Genomic DNA, 22,000 nt, shown 5'->3' on the forward strand with positions numbered 1-22,000 from the left:
AGTGGGGTAAATGTGCGTAAGAATGCGGGTATTACGCTCGTTTGTAGGAGATATATCTTTCCTGTAGCTTTATGATGATATCCAGTACTGAAATGTGTAGTACACAGCTCTTCAGAAAAGGTGTGTTGTTGCGTTATTTGATCGCGAGTTGTACATCTGGTGACATGCGCATGCCGTAAGACCTTGCCGTTATATTCACATCATCTACATATCATGCTCTTCCATAACGTGGCTGTCTAGTCATCCTTCTTAAGATAGTTGACCAGGTCGACCATCTCAGCTTGTGACATGGCGGAGCTCATAGCTCGGTATGCTTCGTATAGAACCCAAAGGGGGAAGACGACCCATAGGCCATTGAAGAACGCAAGGTACAGCCAGCTGTTGGATGTTAGTCGAGAACCACTATCCCCGAACCATACGGTGTATAAAAATGGCAGACTGAACAGGCCGAGGAACATGACAAAATTGGCGTGATGACATATGCGACTGGCATGTTTTGTGCGTTGTTATGTTGAGTTGTAATGTTTCGCGTGGTCGTGGTCGAGAGATGAGAAGTGGGTCCGCGGGAGATGGCGCACCCGCCAGCGCATATGCAGGACCAGCACATCACTGCTCCTAGGCCAGGAACAACACATGCAACGCATGTGAAAGTACATATTCTGTGTGTAAACTCCACGGAAGATGCATACAAAAGAGACGACATGGACGGTTGCAGCTATGCAATGAACCCGCCATGCAACCCAGTCTTTACGCAACTCTCGAAGAAAACATGATTGTATAGGATAGGAAGCACATAACGAACATGAACAATCGACTTACAGGTACATCCAGTTGCTTGTGTCGAGATTGGGGCTTCCAGTCAGCCACTCAGGCGCGAAAGTCATCCAACCTAATGTAGCGGTGAACCACGTGTCAGCCACATACTCGCAACAACGCAGTGTTGTCTCATCTCAACAATCCTCGGGCCGGGCCCACATCTCGCCTCACCCAATTGTAACCGCTTCCACAATTTGCACATGCTCCGTATTAACTGGAACAAAGTAATGAAAGTGTTTGTGACTCACCTCCGTATATTTCCCCTGTGGCCAGTACAATCATCCAAAACCACTTCTTCAGTACACCTTTCTTTGCGTCTTTGGTGAGAAGGTAGCATATCCAACATGCCAGTGGACCCGCCACGAAGACTGTCAGAATCTCGAGAGCCACAACCGTTAGATCCGTACCTCCCCATCGCTTATCCGCCTTCGCGTACTCCTGCCACAATCGACTGAATGGACCCGTCCCATAGTTTGCTCCGTAGAGGAGATCCTGCCTACCCAGCCAATACACGTCTGGAGGAGTAAAGAGGGTGATATGAGGGTGGTTGCGTGATGCGGCAGAGAAAGAGGTGGGCAGCGAATACGTAACGAAGAAGCAATTCCATAGGAAAGAGCCTTCGAAGACAAAGTGGATTAGAGCATCGAAGAGGTGCCAGATGAACAGTACGCGTATCTTGAGGGTAGTCGTTTTCGGCAGAACCTTTATCGAAGCACCATAAGCGCCACCGAGCAGAGCGAGTACAGCCAAGAGCGAAATCACGGTCGTCGCGTCGACTTCCGGACCTGAGCGGGGGACAGGCGGCGGTATAACAGGCGGCGGCGGAGGCACCTTCTTGCTACCGAAGAAGAAGGACATCGTGACACGTAAGAACGACGAACACGGGACCACGATACGGCTCGACTGGGACACAACTCGCTTGTGTCGTGGATGAATACGCGCTCGGATGCAGTTGTGGAAGATAATTCAAGGTCCCAGGGACGCTAGCGAGCTTAGACCACGGTCACATGGCTGGGGAAGTCACGATCCAGAACCAATAGCTTTACAATCGGCGGCAGAGGCCATGCTCACGAGGTGCACGAAGGTGGATACATCGTGAAATGAGGGTAAGCGGTTTATGATATGTTTTTTACATTTACTGCTATATAGGGTGGCTGGTCCACATTTGCCGAAAGCCTTCACCCCGCGTCACGCCAACCCAAGTAACGATGAGATTCCCAACGCCGCATACGAACGAACACGATATCGCACAAGTGATACTACAATTGACACAATTTAGACAACAACGTTCTCGCATTCTCTGCCTCTCCTACCGCCTATTTACGAGGATTCGGATCAACGAATCCTATGAATAATGAGAAAAGCGCTCCAAAATGCAAGACCATCCCAAGCTTTTGCGAACACACAGATCAGGAGCGACCGTCAATTAACGCCGAAACCAGAGTGGGGTCGCTCATAGAGCATTACAACACCAATCCATTGTACGAGAAAGGATGAGGAAGAATAAAGATGTCCGAGGAACGCCATAATGGGACCCAATGTACGCCGTTGAAAAACATGCAAGAAAGCCAACAGGAAGATGCTGCAAAAAAGCCGTCCGGATTATGCTGGATAAGACGATCGTCTCTAGTAAGACATCGCGAGGAACGCTAATCGCTGGCCCACAACAACGTTTCGTACCGTAGTGAAAAAGATTCGTGAGCGCTCAGTTGCCGGCAGACCAGGAACATCCGCTCCACTCGTCCATCAGTCAGGTCGTAAGCGTGATTCGTGTCCAAAGAGATTCGTTACGCGAAAAGAAAGCAAGTACCCCCACAAATTCAGATGATGTATTGACTTCTTAAACGCAAGCCTGAGGTGTTTGGCTGCGCTCGGTGAAGACACCACTTGGCATACTATAGCCAAACTGATATTGAGAGGTATACTGGTCCTCGGGTGAGTAGCCGGTAAGAGGACCGGACGAGGCTTGATGAGAGATAAAGGGTGATGAGCTTCGGGGAATGACAAGGTCACTCGCACCATCTACCATAAGCGGCATGGCAGGCGATGGAGGACTGCTTGTAGCCGAAGACTGATTGCTTCCAGTAGTGTGGCTGAACACGTAGTCCTGGGCTCCGTCGCCATGTACGTTCTTTGTTGAAGGCGTTGTGACGTTTGGAGAGATTTTGCCAGTGGGTGTGCCAAACTGGATGCGAGTCAGTTTCCGTCTAGGCCAAGCTACCAGGGTGCTGAGGTGGAGGTTGAGAACGTACAAAGCAGAACTTCTGGATCAACTCGTTATATTCGGCAGATTGAAGATCGGGCTTCTCAAGCGTCAGAGAGTCAGGGCGAGTACCAGGTACAGGAGCAGTGGAGGCGGGCGCCTGGACAGCAGGGGCAGGGCGGTCGAAGTAACCGTTGTTCATCTTGCCTTGGGTGTTCACCTTGAGTCCACTGCGATCTCCAAGTGCCGTCTGGGCAGTGGAAAGAGCAGCCGAAAGAGAGGCACCAAAGTCGTAACGGGAGGCGAAAGCCTGGGCAACTTGTGGACGAGATGAGACCTGAGCTGCATAGATGCTGCTGCGCTTGGTCCTGGGTTTGAGCTTGATCGACGAGCTAGGTGATTCAGAAATGATCGCACGGCCGCTACCAAACTGGAACCCGGTCTCACTGTCGTGACCAAAGTCATCGTCGAATGAAGTAGCAGGCATGGAACGTGGGCGAGGAGCCAGAGGTGAGTGTCGGCTGCGAGGAACAGCACCGAGACTGGCAGTGGGGCGCTTGCTCTCACGCTGCTTAACCTTCTTCGAGAAGTCAACCTGGTAATTCATCGAGTTGTTGTTGTCCCAGTACTCTTGGCCGTTGACCTGGTACCGAACACACAGTAGCAAAGTCTTGGATTCGAGGTTTGCCTGGTCCGCCAACTTGATGTTGAAGTTGAATCGGTCGTAACCGTCGTCCTTTTGCTTCTTGCGAACGTCCTGGTTGAACTCAGCAACCACTTCGGAGGTGGTCTTCCAGTAGTCCAGTGTGAATCGAGCCACGACGAACTTTTGGAAGGAGAGGTTAGCCACTGCGATGTTGCCGACCAGCGTCTGATGATCAGAAGCAAGGAAGATTCGCTCCACACGAACAGGTGCTGTTTGCCTTTCATGTGTCTCTTGGGTAGGGAAGTTCATCAGTTTAATATCCCATTCAGGTGTCTTGGACCGCGAGTCGTCTCCAAAGGGGTACTCGCTTTCGCTGTCGTAAGTCTCGACAGGGGAAGAGCCTGCACTGACAGCGATGGGCCGGTCGACCTGGAGGAAATGCCTGACCTGCTCAATGTCCTCGTTGAAGTGGACTGCTTTGGAGTAAGTCGGGGTACCGGGCATGCTTGAAGGGCGGCGGCGGGACGGGGGTCGAAGAGCAGGCTTAACAAGTTCGCCAGACTTCTTGCGCAGTAGCGGCGGTTTTATCCGCAGCTCCTCGTCTTCGGCATCGCTGCCATCTGATGAGCTGATGATTGTGTCTGTGTTGATGGGGTGGATCATGTGTTGGGAGAGCATGATCTCGCTAGAAGACCGCGAGTGTGCAATCTTGCGTGCTTCCGCGGAGAGTGTGCGCGCCACGGTGACGAGAGGCTGCGGCCTTGTCTGCTTTACATTCTCGGTAGTCGCTCGGGTAGGGGAAGATATCCGCTTCTGGTCGATGTGCTGGAGAGCCTGTTGAAGTTCGCGGAGGTCCCCGTAACTACGACCGCGCTCTTCATCGTCCGAGGAATCAGGAGGAGTCGTGATCGCACCTGACGGAATCAGAAGATCGTTCACAGGAGGAGGAGACGGACGGAGGCTACCATTAGTTGAGGGACCATGGCGGCTAGCGTCAGACTTGATGTCTACGCTTCCAGTTCCTTGTTGGCCGTTTGCAGCGGTGTTGTCATTGGTAACAGAAGATGGCGACCGTCGCGACTTGGCCAGGTATGAAGTTGATGAGACGGAGCGGGGCAGCGATGGCCGTTGTGATGTTGCCGGTGAGCGGGGAGGCTGGTCGACGTAGGAGTGGTTCCGGCTCAGGGTAGGACTGTTAGTCTTGGATGAGGCCGGCGACCGCTGGGAGGGGGGAGTGTAAGGCATTCGGTCGGCTTCGTGGGGTTAAGGAAGCGGGTCGAATGTGTGGTGGTGGTGGAGGGGCTTCAGTGTGTAGGGAGCATTAAAAGAATTACTATAACGAGGAGTCTGAAGAAGCAGCGTAAGCGAATGAAGCACAGCGAGAGAGCTGACGATGTCCCATGCCACACGGTGTGTAATACGAACCGCTGGTAGATATCGTGATGGGAGTAGACTTACAGATATAGGTGGACGAACGGCTTGCAAAGCTCGCTCTTGTAAGAAGCGGGTAGGGAAGGTTGCGACGTAGGCGGTCACAGCTAGCGAAAGCTGCAATGACGTCGAAATTGGCGGATGGGCTCGGTCTGGAGAAGAATCGAGACGATGGTGAGGCTTTCGAAGGACCGAAAGTGTGCAGTATGATGCGAGGCCGGTGGCTTCCGTATAAGCAAGCAACGGCGATCGTACGATATAGGCCTGGGAAGGAACCGTGGGCGAGGCGGTGGTGGAGTGAAGAGGCAGAGGGGCCGTGTGTCAAACCAAGATGCAGTCGTTGGCTGCAGCAGTCCTATTAAAAGGGTCTTCTGGCTGCAATGGGCCCGACAGCTGTGGATGAGGAGGGATGGAGAAGAGTGTTGAGGGCGGTAGCGCTGAAGAAGCGTGCAGTGCTGCGACTATTGGGGAATCGTTGAACCAGGATAGAAGCGAAATCGAGGCCTGGCGCTCGGACGTGCAGGGGTGCAAGGCAAGGAGCTGCAGCACCAATGCACAGGTGGGTCAAGGCCTTTTAGCTCAACCCCAACAGACCGGGGCACCACCAAGGATTTTCACCACACAGCCAAGCGGCAGCAACCGGTTCTGACTACGGATGCAAGAGGCCAACGGGAGCGGAGATAGGAGGTGCGTCGTATGCTGAGGGGCGAAGAGAGGCAGGCCGGCGGCGGAGGGCGCGACACAGAGATACTTTGGGGTACTTGGACTACTTGACTGTGCTGTCGTGGTGGCGTCCAGGCGGGATTAGCAGATGATTTATGTTCTTTATCTCCCGACAGCAAGCGACTGCGGCCTTGTCTGGCACGGCCACAGCTCGAAACGGTGGGACAGCGCGCAGCTTCTCACCTCACCCGTAGGCCGGCTCTATTACTCAGTCGCTGTTGCAGTCATATCACACATGGCCGCCGCTGTTCGCTCGGATGCCGATGCCGCGCGCGCGCTCTCTCTCTCTCTCTCTTTTGCAGGCTCTGCTACTGTGACTACTGTACTGTATCAAACCCAGCAGATGTGGCCTGACAACAAGGCCGAGCAAGTAGCCGTGGGGGACATGGTATTGAGCACCTCCAACTCAATCACTCGATCTGAGGTCAAACCGCATCGGCTCGGAAGGTTCTTAATTTGCCAGCCGTTGCCAGGCAGTTGCTGGTCTCAGAAGCGAGCAACAACGCTCAAGCCATGCGAACAGGGCCCTCAGCGACATTGCGCGCACGTGCCAGGTTCAAGAGAAGCCGTGATGTCATTGTTATCGCAACGAACCTTTTTTACCTGCAAACGCTCGTCACTCCCACTCCCTCTCCATATCCCAGAACTGCGATGCTGCAACTTCCTCTGGAGAAGCATTTCGCGGTACCTGAGCCATCGGAGCGATATGGGTGCGGCTTGACAATCCGCCCGCCATCCCATGAAAATTTCCCCTCCGCGACGCTCAACACAGCGAGATCGCCGGTGCCGCTTACCGTTTGAGAAAGGGCGGTCGAGCCAATGCCAATCAAACATGGTAGGAGAAGGGGAGGTCTAGTCGCCATCCCAGTCGCAGTTCACTGGCCCCTGCGGCGAGTGGCTGACTGCAAGCGACCTCTCACGATATGTCTGTAGCAGGTTGTTATTGTTATTACTGCCTCGCCGTCTCCAGTAACCGTGCTCTGCTGCAACCCGCGGGCTTCCTGTAAAGTACCCCGTCTTCGTCATCTTGACCGCGGCGGGGCTCTGCTCGGACATGTTGCAGGTTTCGCGCGACAAACTGAAACCGTGTCGCTGCGGCATCGCTAACTGTCGAGTTCGGTATGGCTATGTCGAAACACATTCCATTGGCCATCGAGAGGACCGGCTTCACAGCTTCCCCGCATTCTCGACATCAGCCCAGTCGAGCCTCGTATGCAGCTAAGCCATTCGCAAAAGCATATACGTGTCGTGGATGAGCTGATGTCTGGAACGCATATCCGCGCAAAGGGTTCCTTGAGCTGGCGCGCCTACGCGTGGCCGTTGAAGCTGTCCAGCGTTCATGGGCTGACACGCTGAGTACAGGCGGCTCACCCCAAACCCGACGCTGCGCTGCAGTGGCTGAGCGCCTAATTTGTTTTTGCGACCCTCAGATGCACTGACAAGTTGAGCCTCGCCCCACTAAGTCTCTTACAACCACGGTTCTTATCTTGCTGGAGATTGCTCTATTGAAAGCTAACACTGGCCAAACCTTGCCCGCAATCAGACGTGGGCATGGTGGAATACGGGTCGCGGCGCAATTACAGAAACCTACTGCACGAAAGCAGGCTTCTCGCCAGGCCCTTTGTCGGAGATCAAGATTTCCATGCTGCTCGCAAGGTTATTTCGACAATTTCCATCCTTCCCAGCTTGAAACATTGCCTTCGGAACGTCGCGACGTCGCGAAGCTGGCCAGACCAATGCCCACTGAGCACGCTAGCCCCCATGCTGACCAGCGGCCTGGCATGATCCACTTGGCGTCATGTCAGACTGCTGCTCCCATGTGGCAGAATATGTGAGTTCCTTCCACTCAGCTTCCGCGGAGGCGACGCCCTCGCTCACCGCCCGGCAGGGCCCGCGCTATGTAATCATCGATTTTCTTCAGTTTGTCGATCTCCGCACGCTCATCGAGCGGGGCTTGGGCCAGTTCCGCCTCAAACTAACCCGCTTTCCGATGTACTCCGCGACATCATGATCGCGACAATGCCACGGAGCATACGCAGCGCATCGCTGAGTACGACTCTGTCTGTATCACATTAAACAAGCATTGATGTATTAAACGCTTCATGCCTGCCGAAGCATCCAGGCAAATTACCCCCGCCTTCGTCTCGCTCCTGGAAACGACAATGTTTGAATTGCCCCACGCAGCTTTGGATAGATGCAAGACGGCAGCCGCACACTGGTTTACTACTGAAAAATGCACCGTCGCCGTCACGTCAGGCGGGTCCCAAGCCTGCTGAGTTTGCTGGTATGTCAAGCGAGACGTCAGTCAATCGCAGGACCGACTTGATGGGATTATTACCGTGGTACGCGACAGACACGCCCACAAAGAATCCGAGTGGAGTTCCCCGATGATTTTCTCTGTGCTCAACAGATGAGCGGCGCAGATCTACAAGGAAACACTCCGTGCGAAAACGGGGCTGCCTGTGCTGTGCTAGGCGCGTAAAGCCAGACTGTCATATTGCCAACTTTCAATAACGCTGCCCAAGGCCGAACACAGCGAAGTCATTAGGTTCCAGTGTCCACTTGTCAAAGTGTCACTCACGACAGCGACTATTAAGGAGTAATGCCACGTACCATCTGGCATGTCACGGACCGCAAGAACTAAGAATGGCATCCCCACACAAACGGCAATTCGCTCTGAATACTGGCTGCTTAGCAAGATCACGGTGCGTGACGTCAATTTCAACCTTCTCCGATGACTCTGGTAAAAGAAAAACTGGATATTCCACTCATTCCGCCCACCGCGCGCAGGAATACACTACCTATCGATACTAGAACGCCGATGCTTGTCAGCGCTTGTCCTTGCCAGACCTTCACCGCTACTTGACCCTCTATTTCCATTCTTACAAACCTCACCTCCACTCAGAGTTCCCCTCGTTACTGGACATTGTTCCAAATGCGGACGCAATCAGGATCTCATGACTTTGAGTCGAGCCAGGTAAATAGCCGTCGCATCCGTGCAGAGGGAAGTAGCAGACGTCCCCCCCGTCTGTGCCCCACCCCACGATCTCTAAACTTACGGGCCGAAAACACTAAGCTACCCACCGACAAAACTTCCAGCAAAGGGCCGATGATGATCGTGATCGCCAACTTTGTTCGCACTTCGCAAGTCACAGACAGTACCAATATCGATGGAATGACATTCTTGGCTGAACCGGGCTTAGTACGTTAAGGGTTTTTACGATATGATCGCGCTCAACAGTTTGACTGATGTCTGACCTTTGCCGACGATAACGGCATTATGTTAAGCTACTTAACGCGCAGACTTTGGCTCGGATAGTCGATTCCCTATACTAGAGCTGCGAACGTCGTGCACGTGGCAGCAACTCATCTGAACAGGAGCTGATCTGTTCTGGTTGACCGTGTGAGCTACGTCGTCTACCAAACATTATCGTACAACTGTAGCGACATCAACGTGCCTTTCGTACGGAGCAACTGTCCCAGCCAGTTGCAATCGACATCAAAGGATCAGAGTATGCAGGGCGGTGCACCGACATCATGGCGCGCGGCTTACAGTAGTCTTACGCCTCCTTCTACATTTGTATGATTTACATGCTACATGATCCTCTACACGCATACATCATCGTTCCACACACACTGCAACACCATCAGCGCATGTTATCGGAGGTTTGGGACGATGACATTGGACATTGCACTATCTTGTAATCGTCTTGGTTTGGCAGCCCGAAGTCCGGATGGCTTATGCTGTGTGACAAGGCACTATATGTGCGGTTTTGTCTCCGAGTAGACAGGGCTTCAACATGATACCAACACATTGCGCAAACGCTCGGCGATAACACCAACACCATCAGAGCTTTCGATCGCGGGGTAAGCCGCAGCCACAGATTAATACGATACCCAACCAGTCTTACATACAGCATGATCCGTCCTGATTAGGTTCTCTCCAGCAGGTTGTTGCGGAATGGGGCGTCAGGAATGATACGAAACCTTGAAAGCGGACTCTCATTCCTCCTCGTCCTATGATAACGGCTATCTCGGCATCATCGCATTACCTGAAGCATATCGGATTGTTCTAGCCCTCCACGTTTGATATTCCTCACATCGCCCTATCTATGCAGCTTCCGTCTAGGTAGTCGCACCTCCGACAATACGCGCCAGTACATACCTCACCTGAGATTTTCCTATACGGGACTTCATTTCCACTATCTTGTCATTTTACCTATCGTACGCGTGTACACGGTTGTAAATGACGCCCATGAGCCCAAACTTGGACGTGCAGTGCAATTTCGCCTGTCGGGTGTTGCGTGCATACAACGTGCCTAGACGTAACGCCTGCAGGATCAATGCATGCAATCCCCTCCCTCTCAACAAAAGCACCCCGCTCCAGTCGGCTGCCCTCCATACATCTGTTGCATGTATATACTTTATGACGGGTTGCCTCATTCGACCACGATCGCGCAAACGATGTAATGATTGCAGAAGATGAGCTGCCGTGTGGCGTAGATGTTCATAGCATGTAGGGGGGAGGGTGTGAGGATGTCGGCGATAGACCGAACGGTGAGCAAATGCGGGGTCAAGCGTTCTGTACTCGGCTTGTGTGTGGAGTACGCAGCCATGCGGACAGTGGAGTAGATCTCACGATAGTGGATAAGTCGTCTTGAATGCAGTATGTAAATTCATCGCGTGCTTCTAACAGCATTGTCCTACCTCTACGCGGATTTACACATTGAGCTGCACACCTGGGCAATCAACCTAATTACTTGCAACTATCAGTCAGCAACCGTACCACCATTTGTTCCAGGTAGCAAATTGCTATCCTGAACATTATACGAATGCTACCAATCCCCTTCGCATTCTCATTGCCTGCACAGATACGCTGTTGCGCGCCTACACAAAAGTCCGTTCCAAACCGCTGGATACCAGCATTCTGCGAACTGTGGCGAGTGCAGCGGGAAGGATTCGCTCAACGAACAAGGGGCGCTTCGGCGCTTACTGACAGAACCCGAGCGTGGCGCACGACATGCCATATTTGATATCAATAACGTTGAAAATTTTCACATGTGTTGCGAGCAGTCCAAGGCTAAATAGGATGATATGGTGTTGTGATTTTCGCCATTGTAGCTCCGTGAAGTAGCAGAGAAGAAAGTTAATGCCCCGCGATAGCGATCAACAAAGTTCGCTATGGCCGGCTACATCCCTGTCGACGTCGAAGCGAGCACGAGGGGCACAGTTTTTGCATCAACAGAAAGCGAAGCTAGAACGAAGATGGGCTAGCGCAAAAAGGTGCGATATTCTTAGCAACTCGTACAAATCTTCTTCCCATCATCAATCCACATTCATAATATGCTGTGACGAAGCATCACCACGACAAGTTGCACGTTTCGCGACGTTACTAATCAAAACCCGACGTCGGAAGAACGAAGCAAGATGACACATCAAGCCATGTAAACGCTAAACGAGTACCCTAGATGTGTACGATATCAGTCGAATGAGAATCTCACCGTTGTTGAGCCGCAACGGTGTGTATGTGGCTTACCCTACCATCAACGCATCCTTGCCTTGGCTACAACATCTTCCGGGGCGGCAAATTCCCAACAAACAAACCATTGCGCTTATCTCCCCACCACCGCTTTCGCGTTCACAGTCACTGAGCCATGCGCACTGCGTCAGCCACTGCCCGGTCAGATGAGCGTCGAGCCAGCTGTAGTAGTCGGTAGCATGGGCGGCTGTAGGTCATCTAGGCAGGGTCCACGGAGCCTCCCTTCCCTTTCTCGCCTTAGAAGCCAGGGTCTAGGTGTTTTATGGAGTGTACTCCGGATTCTGGTGGCGCTTTCATTGGGGCTCGAGGCAGGTGTGATATGATGTGTTGGGAGATTGCGTGCTAGACGAGGCTAGATGACGGGTGAGCTTATTCTGCGGGCCGTTGGGATGCTACTATGGGAGCTCTTGTGGAGAGAGGGGGGTGGTGAGATTGATTTTCCGTGGAGGATAGGTCGGAGGTGAGCATCACTTGCAGATCTGGTTGATAGTCGAGAACTTGTGCGCCTGGGGCAAGAGACGCGGGGGTCTGTTGATTGCGGGGAGCGAGCGGTGAAGGGATCCACGGTACACGGCGATAGCTTCACGATGGCCTCGAGCGTTGATCATCACAAGCTCTGAGTATGTCAGCAGTCAGAGATATCGGATCTTCATTCAATAGACGGTAGGCAAAAACCTCGACCGCGCACCATACTATCTTTGTCTTCTCTCCTCCGCGGTCCGAATACACCATCTCCTCGAGAGTCCGAAAAACGCCATCGCATGTCCGTACCACGGTACCTCGTGTATCGTAGCATCACTGGACCCTGCGGCTCAACTCTATCCGAACAAAAGGAGGGTCCAAATTCCAGTCCCAAACCTTCAGGGTCCGATCAACGCTTGAACGATCAACGCTTGAATCCTGACATATGCAACCTATCTCACCCACCGGAACGCCTGCATAATCGCAAATATGATGTACAACCTGTGGAGTTCGTCGGACGTCTCCGAGTATGACATCAAAGCTCACAATTCGATCCACTATACACACTACCAGTTTTACTACTCCATTCTCCACATAGCGACATACTTCCAGCACAGGGCACTCAGTTGACAGTTACCCTCTGCACTCCAGTCTCCACAGACGGTAGCGAGAATACCGACGTGAGACATCATGTTCTTTGCGTGGGTGAGCGAGCCCCGCATTGGGCGTGGACTAGGTCTTCATTATGCAAACTCGAACTGTTGAGAGTGGGTCTCCCATCTCACCACATACCACCATCCCATCCACCCCTTACTTACCCTATCCCACCATCTCATATTCACATGAAGCCAAGCCTCATTTTGTACCCATAATTTGCTGCTCTGACTTTTCGCTTGGGAGCCAATGAGGACGTGGGTATGCGAGAGGCACTACGCTTTGAAGCGCTTCGCTCAGCTCCGCGGAGAATCATACTTAACCCGCGGTTTTAGCAAAGGCTGATGGTTTGCCAGGTTTCTTATGGATCTAGGACATAAGTTAGGTGGGAGTTGTGGAGACAAAGATGGGAGTCATTCGGCGGAAGCTAGGGCTGCGTGAGGAAGGCTTCCGATGTTTGCGGTCGGATTCGCGGAGCGGAGAGGAGGGTTGCAGAGCGCGATGGACGCGATGGAATGGGTGGGTATGGAGTGGGATGTTTCACGATGGTGAAGATCTTGACGAAAGTGTTGAACACGATGCACTAGAGACAGGTTATAGTGACACACTGGAAAAGAGTTATTTGCGCATTCGGATTTTGACGGCTTGGGCGGTAAGCAGAATATATTGCTCGCATTTGGATGGCATACGACGATATGTTGCGCGAGTGGCTCTATCTAACTCTACTACATTGTAAACCATCTTTACTTTGGCATGTAAGCCTCTGGAACTTCCTAGACACTTCTATCCGCCCCCGCCTACAAAGATATCGTTGGCAATGTCAAATTTGCGGTAGGTAAGACTGGCAAAGTGAAGTTTGCAGTTGGCAATCCAGTGAGAGTGGGAAAGCTTGTTACGACGGGAGGATTAGGGCCGAGTTCACATGGATGAGGTCCAGGACGAGGTGTAGGTTTAAAGAGGTTGCTGCACTGTGAGATGTCAGTACAAGGGCTTAGTATCCAGGGAGAAAGAGCTACTCACGATGCGTGTTGGCGTTGGACATCCACCCACAGCTTGCATGTAACAGCCGTACGAGAAGTTTTCTTCGAAGTGACAGCTCTGATTGTTGTTTTAGAATCACATTACGTAGCGTTTGATACACCCAATGCTCCATCTCTTGGGCACATTGACTTACCTGTAGTGCATCGGTAGCCCAGCACGGATACCTAGCTGTCGCCAATTGACACTGACACTGCTTTGTGAAAATTGGAATTGGTTCCCAATGAGGATTCTTCTTCGACGAACTGGACTCTGGGTCTTCGTCGTCATCTGTGTCAGGATCACTTGTCGGTACCGCTGTGATCGTAATGTCTAGCGATGTCGGACCTGGGGTAATAGCAGTTGGACTTGGTAAGATCGCTGAGAGCGAGATAAGAGTTGCGCCGGGAGCGATTGAAGACTCTGTTGCCTGAGGGTATGGAACTGCAGTCACCAACGCTGCCAGGCCGCTGACCAGGAGAAAGGTACGCATTCTGCTATTGTTGGATGTTGTCAATTGTAGAATTCATAGACGTGCGCCGAGGCTGTGAAGTTAGGTTGTTTGTACCGTTCAACCTCTTCACTATACCTAAGTGCCGCTGTTCTTCGGTACCACTCATCAGATCCATATTGGTTTACGATGCTCTTCAGATTGTGATTCCCGGGAACTACCTAGCACTACTATATCATTGCCTAGACAGAGGCTTCTCCCATCAATTTGCGACAAGAATCGTAGTCGCGTACGCTGTGAAGCTATACATAGCAGCGTAAGTAGTGTCGATATTTGCCAAAGCAAATTCCACGCTGTAGCTACTCTACCGTGATTGTGAGTGCTGGAGACGATGTGGCTGATTGGCTGTTTTTACACGTCTTAATCTGGACCTGATATATTCCCCACAAAGGCTAAACTGCCTAAATTGGAGGGCTCATGGTCGCTAACGCCCAACACAGATTCCTGACGGCACGACCATTGCCAGACGTTAAGACCATAGGTTCGACACGCAATGACTAGTAGTCCACTCACAGAGATCGTCAATATCGATTTCGTCGTAGGAAGCCCAAAGAGTCCATAACGCGTCATTTCGCTGCAGTATGAGCTCTTCTTGCGCTTCAGAGGCGTCTGCCAGTTCGATATGACGAAAGACGAGCTTGTCCCCTCAATCGGTTGAACGATCCTTCGACAAGCCGGACGGCACAGCCCATGTATGTGGCGTACACCTCATGCAGAGCTTGGCTGGAAGCAGCCTCCTGGTCTGCGACGGCCCGTTCAGGACGTCCTGATGGAGGGCTGGTGCTTGTTTGCGATCTCAACCCTGTCCTCAACATGTGAAAGTCTGCGTCGCAAGCTGCATTTTGCTGATCAGGGTCCGAACGGTCTCAGCCGCTTGTGTCTTGGAAAAGAGGGGTCCAGGTCCGTCGCTTGGTTGTTGTTTTCCTAAAACCTCTGTAAGCTTGAGAAGTGTGGCCTGGTGTGCTGAGGTGCCATGCTATGCACTCCGCCATCAGCATGAAGCGGAGACCAACTGTGGAGACGCATCCACCGTTCAATGTTGTGAGAGCGCTTGGTGGAGTGGCGTGCGAATTTGTAAGCCTTCAGTATTGCGCTTTGCTAATAGAATTGTTATCGGTGTGAACCGAAGATTGGCGATACAAGAGGTACATTGAGGTACTTCAAGGTTTTGGTGGGTCGGTGTCCCCTCATGCCAACCTATCCCAGCATAACTTGTGCGACGATGTTTTCGCGTGGGTTAGCTTGGAATATCGTATATTGCCACTTTCTGTTGAGATCAAGAAAAGTCGGGCATTAATGCCGCGAGTAGGAGTGGGCATTTTCCGAAGTCGAACAGACTGAGGCTTTTGTGAGGATGTGACTTTATCGTGGGCACAGCATCCAAGTGCTACGTTAGTAATCGAGGCATGTGATTTGGCGGCAGACGCTCGGACCTATGACGGAGTTCGCGATGTGAACTTCACGAACTTGCAAACGCCGTTAGGTCGTCGCGTCAGTCATCACACAAGATCTCGTAAGCGTGTTATTTTCATATAACAAAACTGATGCAAAACAAGACAGGCAGTAACTAACGGTGGTATCACAGACGCTCATACCGCAACAATGGCACCATCAAGAGCTATCCTTCTTCGCCGCATGGTTTCCGCAGCCGCAACACCATACTTACGACCGACGTCGCGTCTATTCACAACATCTACGTCTGCGCTATGTAGGACACAACAATCGTCGGCGTTGCGATCGAGCCTATCGCAACAGCCACAGTTCCCCACATTGTGCACACGATCATATTCGCAGTCAGCCAGTGCAGCGCCTGAAGCACCGGATTACCTCAACGAGGCAGAGTTACACGTCTTCAACAAGATAAAAGCGGAATTGGAGCCCGTGAAACTCGAGGTATGTGATGCTTCCCCGCTTTCTCGTCTTTAGAAATTACACATGTGCGGAGGTAGGAGCGCCATGCGTTGCCCACACCGGTCGTGCGACCGACTACTGCACCGCAAGCATGCACGTCATATCAGCGTTGCGGGGTACATTACAACTTGAGATGCACGTCAGATCTCAGGACAAAAGCAATACACTCGCAAGCAATAGAGGTGTTTCTATTAGTCTTCAAACGCATGCTAATATGTCTGGCACAGGTTCAAGACATCAGCGGCGGTTGTGGGTCCATGTACGCGATCCAGGTCGAATCCCCCAAGTTCAAAGGCTTGACGGTCATCAAGCAACACAAGCTGGTCAACGAGGTGCTAAAGGATGAAATCAAGAGTTGGCATGGCGTGCAACTACGGACAAAGGCTGCTTGAGCGCGGCTCGATTACGACTTGTGTATATACTGTACGACTAATGTATACTCGATAGGTATGAAATGAAGTTTTACGAACTTGGTTCTGGCGAGTTGTACTCGGTCGGCTGCTCGAAACCCTAACTCGTTTGTCGCAACAACTACTGCGCCTGGCTTTGCGTAACTATACCATGGGTTACATTTCACCTGCTGATTCCATTTAAAGCAGTCACTACTAGTGGTGATTGCGGGCTACATAGCTATCGGCTTGCTTAGGCCCAGCCTCTGCCGTTGAGCAGCGATTCGTCAAAGCCGCCAGACATCTGCTTGCCACGATGTGCCAGAGTCGACCATTTGACAGAGGGGCAGGAACCATGTCCTGTCGCTCGTTCCACCCTGCTTACTCGACAACTACTTTCCCATACTGCGCATACAGAGCGCTTGCTCTTCCACTCGTAGGCGAGAAATAGGTTTGTTTCTAATTTTGGCGGTGTGGCTTAGCTTTGGAGTACTCCGACCTGAACCTTGTGGTACACAGTGTTCTCCCGCTAACTCTCTGCCCCCACACCCTGTTTACAATACAAAAATCTTGCCGCCTGAGATCTCACGTGTCGACCACGTTTGCTATTTCATTCATTTCTCTAGTCTTCAATTGAGCCTAAAGTTGTATCTCCCAGGATCCGAGAAAAAGAACGATATGAACTATGCAGCCGTCAAGGTTGAGTCTGGCCGATCCGATATGGATGCTTCGAGCCAGCGATCTCTAGTCGCAGGCCGGCCGACAGTAGCTCGGCGGATTTCTGTTTCTCTGTGATAAATACTTGCCGACTTGATACTTTTGATCATGCGTTTCTTGTTCATCGGTAAATTGTGCGTTTCACTTAACCATTTGGGCACCTACTGATAACGAACGTAGCCCTGGCAGGTCTGGCCGGCGATCTAAACAGGGAGTCCATTTCATATCGTGGAGAGGATGTTATAGAGATGATACTACTTAGTCCATCCCTCTTGCCTCTTGCGTTCGCGGGCTTGGGTGGACAGGCTTTCAGGGAGATTGGGTTATGGAGGGCTGAGAGGGGGACTACACTAGGAGTACGTCTCACACAATCTCTTTAAACGCAAGAATGAGCCTGACGATCCGAGAGATCCTCGAGCAGATAACCGGCAGCCGGAGTCTCTTTGCTGCTGTCGGACACGCCATTGCACTACACTCGTATAGCTTCCGTACGTTCGCTCTCTTTATATCATGGGCTCTCTCGCCGCTTGGAGGCTAAAATGCTCAGCGACTGGTCCAACAGACAAATAACACCGTGTCTGAGGCTAGGACTGTCTTCTACTCCGATGTAAATGCTCCCAGTGGCATCTCTGACGAAACCTACAACGAGGAGTGTGCACAACATGATATGCGAAGACATGCGGATATAACCACTTCTTCCTAGTAGTGACGACAGAGGAACGAGAAGAGCTCCAAGCGCTCAGCGCTCAACAATGTCTATCTCTACTTCAGAGTCTGCAGGTATAATTCATGTTGACAGAAATTGTTGATCGTGCGGTTCTCCATTGAAGCGAGTACTTGTAACAATATCTATAGAAACGATGAAATCACGATTTGTTGTACATACGACCATAGGACACTGAAAATTAGGCTTCCCGTCCGCTCAGCCATATACAAGCAGTGTACCGGCGGATTAGTAGTTAGGTGGGTGACCACTAGCGAATCCCCGCTGTTGTATGTTTTTGCATTCAATTTTTGCTTGCCTGGCTTCTTCGCCTGTCTCTTCTTCCCTTTTAAGGCTGCCTATCATCTGGCTGCTAACATGCCATTCTGTCTATTGCTTTCGTTCCTTGCATGATTTGCCAGAGCGCGATCTTGTAGCAATGCGATCGTATTAGCACGATAGCGACTACTGCGGCCTTTCCTCGAGAAGTGCAGCATCAAGCGGCAGCAATAGAGAGACTATGCACCTTCAAGGTTTCTGCGTATCAAATATCTTTGCCCACTTCACCAGAAAGCCAAGGTATTCATGTCGCATTAGACGCTATTAAAACGTTAGCGTCTGGTTGTCGCAGACTAACATCATATGACATAGTTCCTACATCTGCCGAGCTTGTGTAATACCATTTATCAAAAAGAGATCTCTAAGTGGGCACCTGAGCCGACACAAACTCTTTCACTCCCTAGTGCCGTCAAGTTCTACCAGTTTGTCAGCTGCTGGCAAGGCTCGCCAACACCACCAGAATAATGAAAGTACGTGATCTTGACTTCCCATTATCAGTAGACAAAGTAGCAACTCCCAGAAAGAGGAATGACTGGTTGAAAAACACATTGGCGCAGGTGATTGAAAAGCCAGCTGTGTATTCAGGCGAATGTAGCTAGTTTAAGTCTTAACACTGATACCAGCGCGCCATGGTCTTCAGTGCGATGCAGACAACCTACAGATGATGTCTTACAATGCCTTTACCATACATTCATACTTTCATATACTCTACGGGAGGTACTCCATCGTCATGCGACTAGAATAGTTTGTTTATCTTGCCGTCTTCGCCTCCTTTGAACACCGCTTTCCAGAAATCTGGTCCCTGGTCACACTCTACCCATCGTCCACGTCTGGAAACCTCATTATGTGGCTGCAGCCATGTAAATGAGTCATCTTCGTAATGGTTGAGAGAGAATTCCTCTGACTCGAGGCCCTGTAGAAGCCAGTACAGCTGGCCATTCTCCAGTTTCACGTCGACCTTGAAGATGTGCAGGTCGTTCCAGTAAGTGCCGACGTACTCATCGAGAGGCTTTACCAACGTGTCATCCTTCCACTCCTGTCCAAGCTGTTGTATGAGCGCGGGATACCACTTCAGATTTTCTGCTCTCGATATCTTCGCTAATTCAACGTAGTCGTTTCTTTCTGTGTCTGGGACCTGAAGGAATTCTTCAAGAACTATTTGCCCCATCCAATTAGCAACATCGTTGAGAGCAAGAGCGTTTGTCGATATAACGATAGTAGTCTCGCTTTCTGGTAGTAGCATTACAATCGACAAGGCTCCAGATAGACTTCTCTGGTGAAAAATGACCAATTGAGAAGGAACACCTTTGCCGACCACAGGCATACCATCAGTTAAGAGGTCTGGGTTGATACCTATTTGACCCATCCTTCTGGGAAATTGAACACGTCCCCAATCGAAACTGTACGATGCCTCATTTCTGGATGGCTGGTCCATTGGAATCTCAGCTGACATCAATTGTGTGACTTGTTTGAGTGGCAAGTGTCCAGTTGATGTAGTTCCCTTCTCAAACTGATCGTTGAAGTAAAATACAAGTGCGCTGTAGAGCTTCTCAAGGTCACTGATGCAGCTTCGCATACCAGCGTGAGGCCGACCGAGCCAATCATCTCCGACCTTGACAGCCGTGATAGGCGCTGAAGCCCCGTCGTCCAGCGCGTTGTAGGTAGTGCCGATGTCGTCCAGTTCTGACGGAGGGGTCTTAAGGAACGTGCGATTCATACCGAGAGGATTGAATATCCTCTCTTGGACAAAGTCAGAAAAAGACTGACCACTTAGGGACTCGATTATTTTGTCTGCCTGCTCATAAGCGAGATTCTTGTAGGAGAATTGTCCACGGAAGGGCAGAAGCCTCGTTTGGCTATTTATGTACTTCATGGCGTTCTCGCTGCTGATGGGTACATTATTCTCCGTCCCAATGAGCAAGTTATCCGACCAAGATATTCTAGCACGATGACAGAGAAGGTCGGTGATGGTAAGGTTACTTTACAGGATTTCATAGCTGATGTTAAACTCTGGAAGAGAGTCCTTCACGAGTGTATCCCATGCTACCTTCTTTTGCTCGACCAAAATGCCCAAAGCCGCTGATGTCACTGCTGTAGTCGTGGAGCAGAGAGGCAGTACAGTTTTGTCGGTGATGGGTAAGCCTCGCTCGAGATCGCTAAGACCGTAAGCCGCATAGTAAACGCGTTTGCCCTTTTGCACGACACCCAGACTGACCCCAGGGGAGCCTCCAATGCTCATCGATTGTTCGATTTTGGGACGAAGTGCGTCGAAGCGTGTATTAAGGTTTGCCATATTGGAACCGAATTTCACTGTGTCATTGTTAGATCACTGCCTGAACTTGCTGGCTTACAACTTACATGTCTTGACAGAAAATATGTTGCGAAATGAAGGCACCTTGGGAAAAGCCTCACTTAAGATAATGGTGGTCATCGAAAGCGCTAAAGCGGCGACTAATGACTTACAGGATAAGCACATACGGAATGGAAGAGTTAAAGTACAGTCTCCTGCATACCTTCCAGGTTGGACGGAGGAGCTTTGACTTGTATGCAAACATGATGATGAGGGCTGCCATTGCCTATGGCCAGGAATAATTCGAGAGGGTAACCTCTTCGTCACTGTATGTCTTGACCGAGCCTTGGACGTTGCATGGAACTGGCGCGATGTTGTCGGGACTATTTTCCGTGACCAACACAACGATGAAGCAGTAGAGAAATAAGACCATAAAGGTGAGCATGCCGAAAACCCTCACGTTTCGTAGAGTCTTGTGTTTCGTTAAGTACTGCCGTAAGCTATCCAGTGTCGCCAGATGTGTAGTAGTCGAGAACCATGCCAACGAGAAAGCAATTCAAAATTCAGGCGACGATAGCGTACATTGGTTTCCAATGGCAGCTATGAGAATCGCTAAGCCAGTCGCAAGCTGTTGATCGCTAAGCGACAATATGAAGCGTTCGACTGCTTACTCACGCTGTTCGCGACTGAGCTTTAGAAGCAGATAGCGAAACGGCAAATTCTTCCCAAGTCGTTGAAATTCCCCAATGAAAGCCTCGTCTGTGTCACTAAGGTACCTTTTGAGCATTGAGTCCGAAAGATATGCATATATTACAGCTCCGACGGTCAGCAGAGCGGAGAGTATAAATGATACAAGAACCTGGCGAAGCTGATGTTAGCTACAAAACAGAGATGGCAATGCTAACCCGTGTTAAGATGTGCAGATGTGCATACCCCATAACCTGCAACATCAGGATTCGCGAGTACGGTGGTGTCTCGCGCGTCGCAAATGAGTTTGCTTCCGCAAATCATGGCTGTAAACGCAAGCGAAGAGGGGAGATGATACTATGACAGCGAGCTAAATGTAAGTACGTTTGTGAGAAGAGACGAAAAGGCGACATCGCTTGATGAGGCTCTCAGCTTATCTGTGTCAGACAACAAGGCTGAGGGTATTCGAGTGTCTGTCTGCGTCCTTGCAAGCTACAAGTTTTGTATGCGCCTGCCATTGGCAATGACATATTCACATACGCAAACACTTGGACGCTATGTGAAAGATCACCATGATCACTCGCGCGTTTGGTGACCGATGTCATCGCCTGACCGCGAGCGTCAACTTGCTCGTAGTAAAGAAGTGAAGACCTATGGCCTGGGGTATGTCTTACTGTGTACCAGCGAATGTAATATAGTCGGTGATGGTGTCAGTGGGCTCATCACGGGAATTCCTCCCTTCGACAAGAAACACAGTCACGCGTCGCAAAGCTGACATTGGTGCGCTTTGAGAAGGTGGCCAAAACTCCGTTCGCCCAAGCGTGTCTCAGAACTGCGTTCTCGGGCTTACATTGCCCGACTTGCCGGGTCAATACACATGCGTTTCTTTCGACACTTGCATCACGGACTCATAGTTCTACTCAACATGTGATGCGTGTTACGATGGCATTTCTTATGATGAT

General features: G+C 51.0%; 6 protein-coding genes across 6 annotated transcripts; 1 reads left to right on the forward strand and 5 right to left on the reverse strand.

The window, feature by feature from the left end:
• Positions 1-236: 236 nt before the first annotated feature.
• On the reverse strand, positions 237-1,674 carry ALTATR162_LOCUS8833 (uncharacterized protein; the record flags this gene model as incomplete). The annotated part of the gene is made up of 3 exons (XM_043316466.1): positions 237-378; positions 820-889; positions 1,065-1,674. 3 exons carry the CDS (start codon positions 1,672-1,674, stop codon positions 237-239), a joined length of 822 nt encoding a protein of 273 aa, XP_043172401.1.
• A 982-nt stretch (positions 1,675-2,656) lies between these two features.
• On the reverse strand, positions 2,657-4,910 carry ALTATR162_LOCUS8834 (uncharacterized protein; the record flags this gene model as incomplete). Its single annotated transcript, XM_043316467.1, has 2 exons — positions 2,657-3,001; positions 3,069-4,910. The coding sequence occupies 2 exons, from the start codon at positions 4,908-4,910 to the stop codon at positions 2,657-2,659; spliced, it is 2,187 nt and encodes a 728-aa protein (XP_043172402.1).
• An 8,361-nt stretch (positions 4,911-13,271) lies between these two features.
• Positions 13,272-13,984, reverse strand: ALTATR162_LOCUS8835 (uncharacterized protein; the record flags this gene model as incomplete). The annotated part of the gene is made up of 3 exons (XM_043316468.1): positions 13,272-13,442; positions 13,495-13,572; positions 13,649-13,984. 3 exons carry the CDS (start codon positions 13,982-13,984, stop codon positions 13,272-13,274), a joined length of 585 nt encoding a protein of 194 aa, XP_043172403.1.
• A 1,620-nt stretch (positions 13,985-15,604) lies between these two features.
• Positions 15,605-16,305, forward strand: ALTATR162_LOCUS8836 (uncharacterized protein; the record flags this gene model as incomplete). The annotated part of the gene is made up of 2 exons (XM_043316469.1): positions 15,605-15,895; positions 16,141-16,305. 2 exons carry the CDS (start codon positions 15,605-15,607, stop codon positions 16,303-16,305), a joined length of 456 nt encoding a protein of 151 aa, XP_043172404.1.
• A 2,492-nt stretch (positions 16,306-18,797) lies between these two features.
• On the reverse strand, positions 18,798-19,934 carry ALTATR162_LOCUS8837 (uncharacterized protein; the record flags this gene model as incomplete). Its single annotated transcript, XM_043316470.1, has 1 exon — positions 18,798-19,934. The coding sequence occupies one exon, from the start codon at positions 19,932-19,934 to the stop codon at positions 18,798-18,800; it is 1,137 nt and encodes a 378-aa protein (XP_043172405.1).
• Positions 19,935-20,042: 108 nt separating this feature from the next.
• Positions 20,043-20,634, reverse strand: ALTATR162_LOCUS8838 (uncharacterized protein; the record flags this gene model as incomplete). Its single annotated transcript, XM_043316471.1, has 3 exons — positions 20,043-20,371; positions 20,420-20,519; positions 20,575-20,634. 3 exons carry the CDS (start codon positions 20,632-20,634, stop codon positions 20,043-20,045), a joined length of 489 nt encoding a protein of 162 aa, XP_043172406.1.
• Between the last annotated feature and the right edge of the window lie 1,366 nt (positions 20,635-22,000).

The sequence above is a fragment of the Alternaria atra genome (assembly GCF_907166805.1).
Source record: "Alternaria atra isolate CS162 genome assembly, contig: 29, whole genome shotgun sequence".
Taxonomy (NCBI): domain Eukaryota; kingdom Fungi; phylum Ascomycota; class Dothideomycetes; order Pleosporales; family Pleosporaceae; genus Alternaria; species Alternaria atra.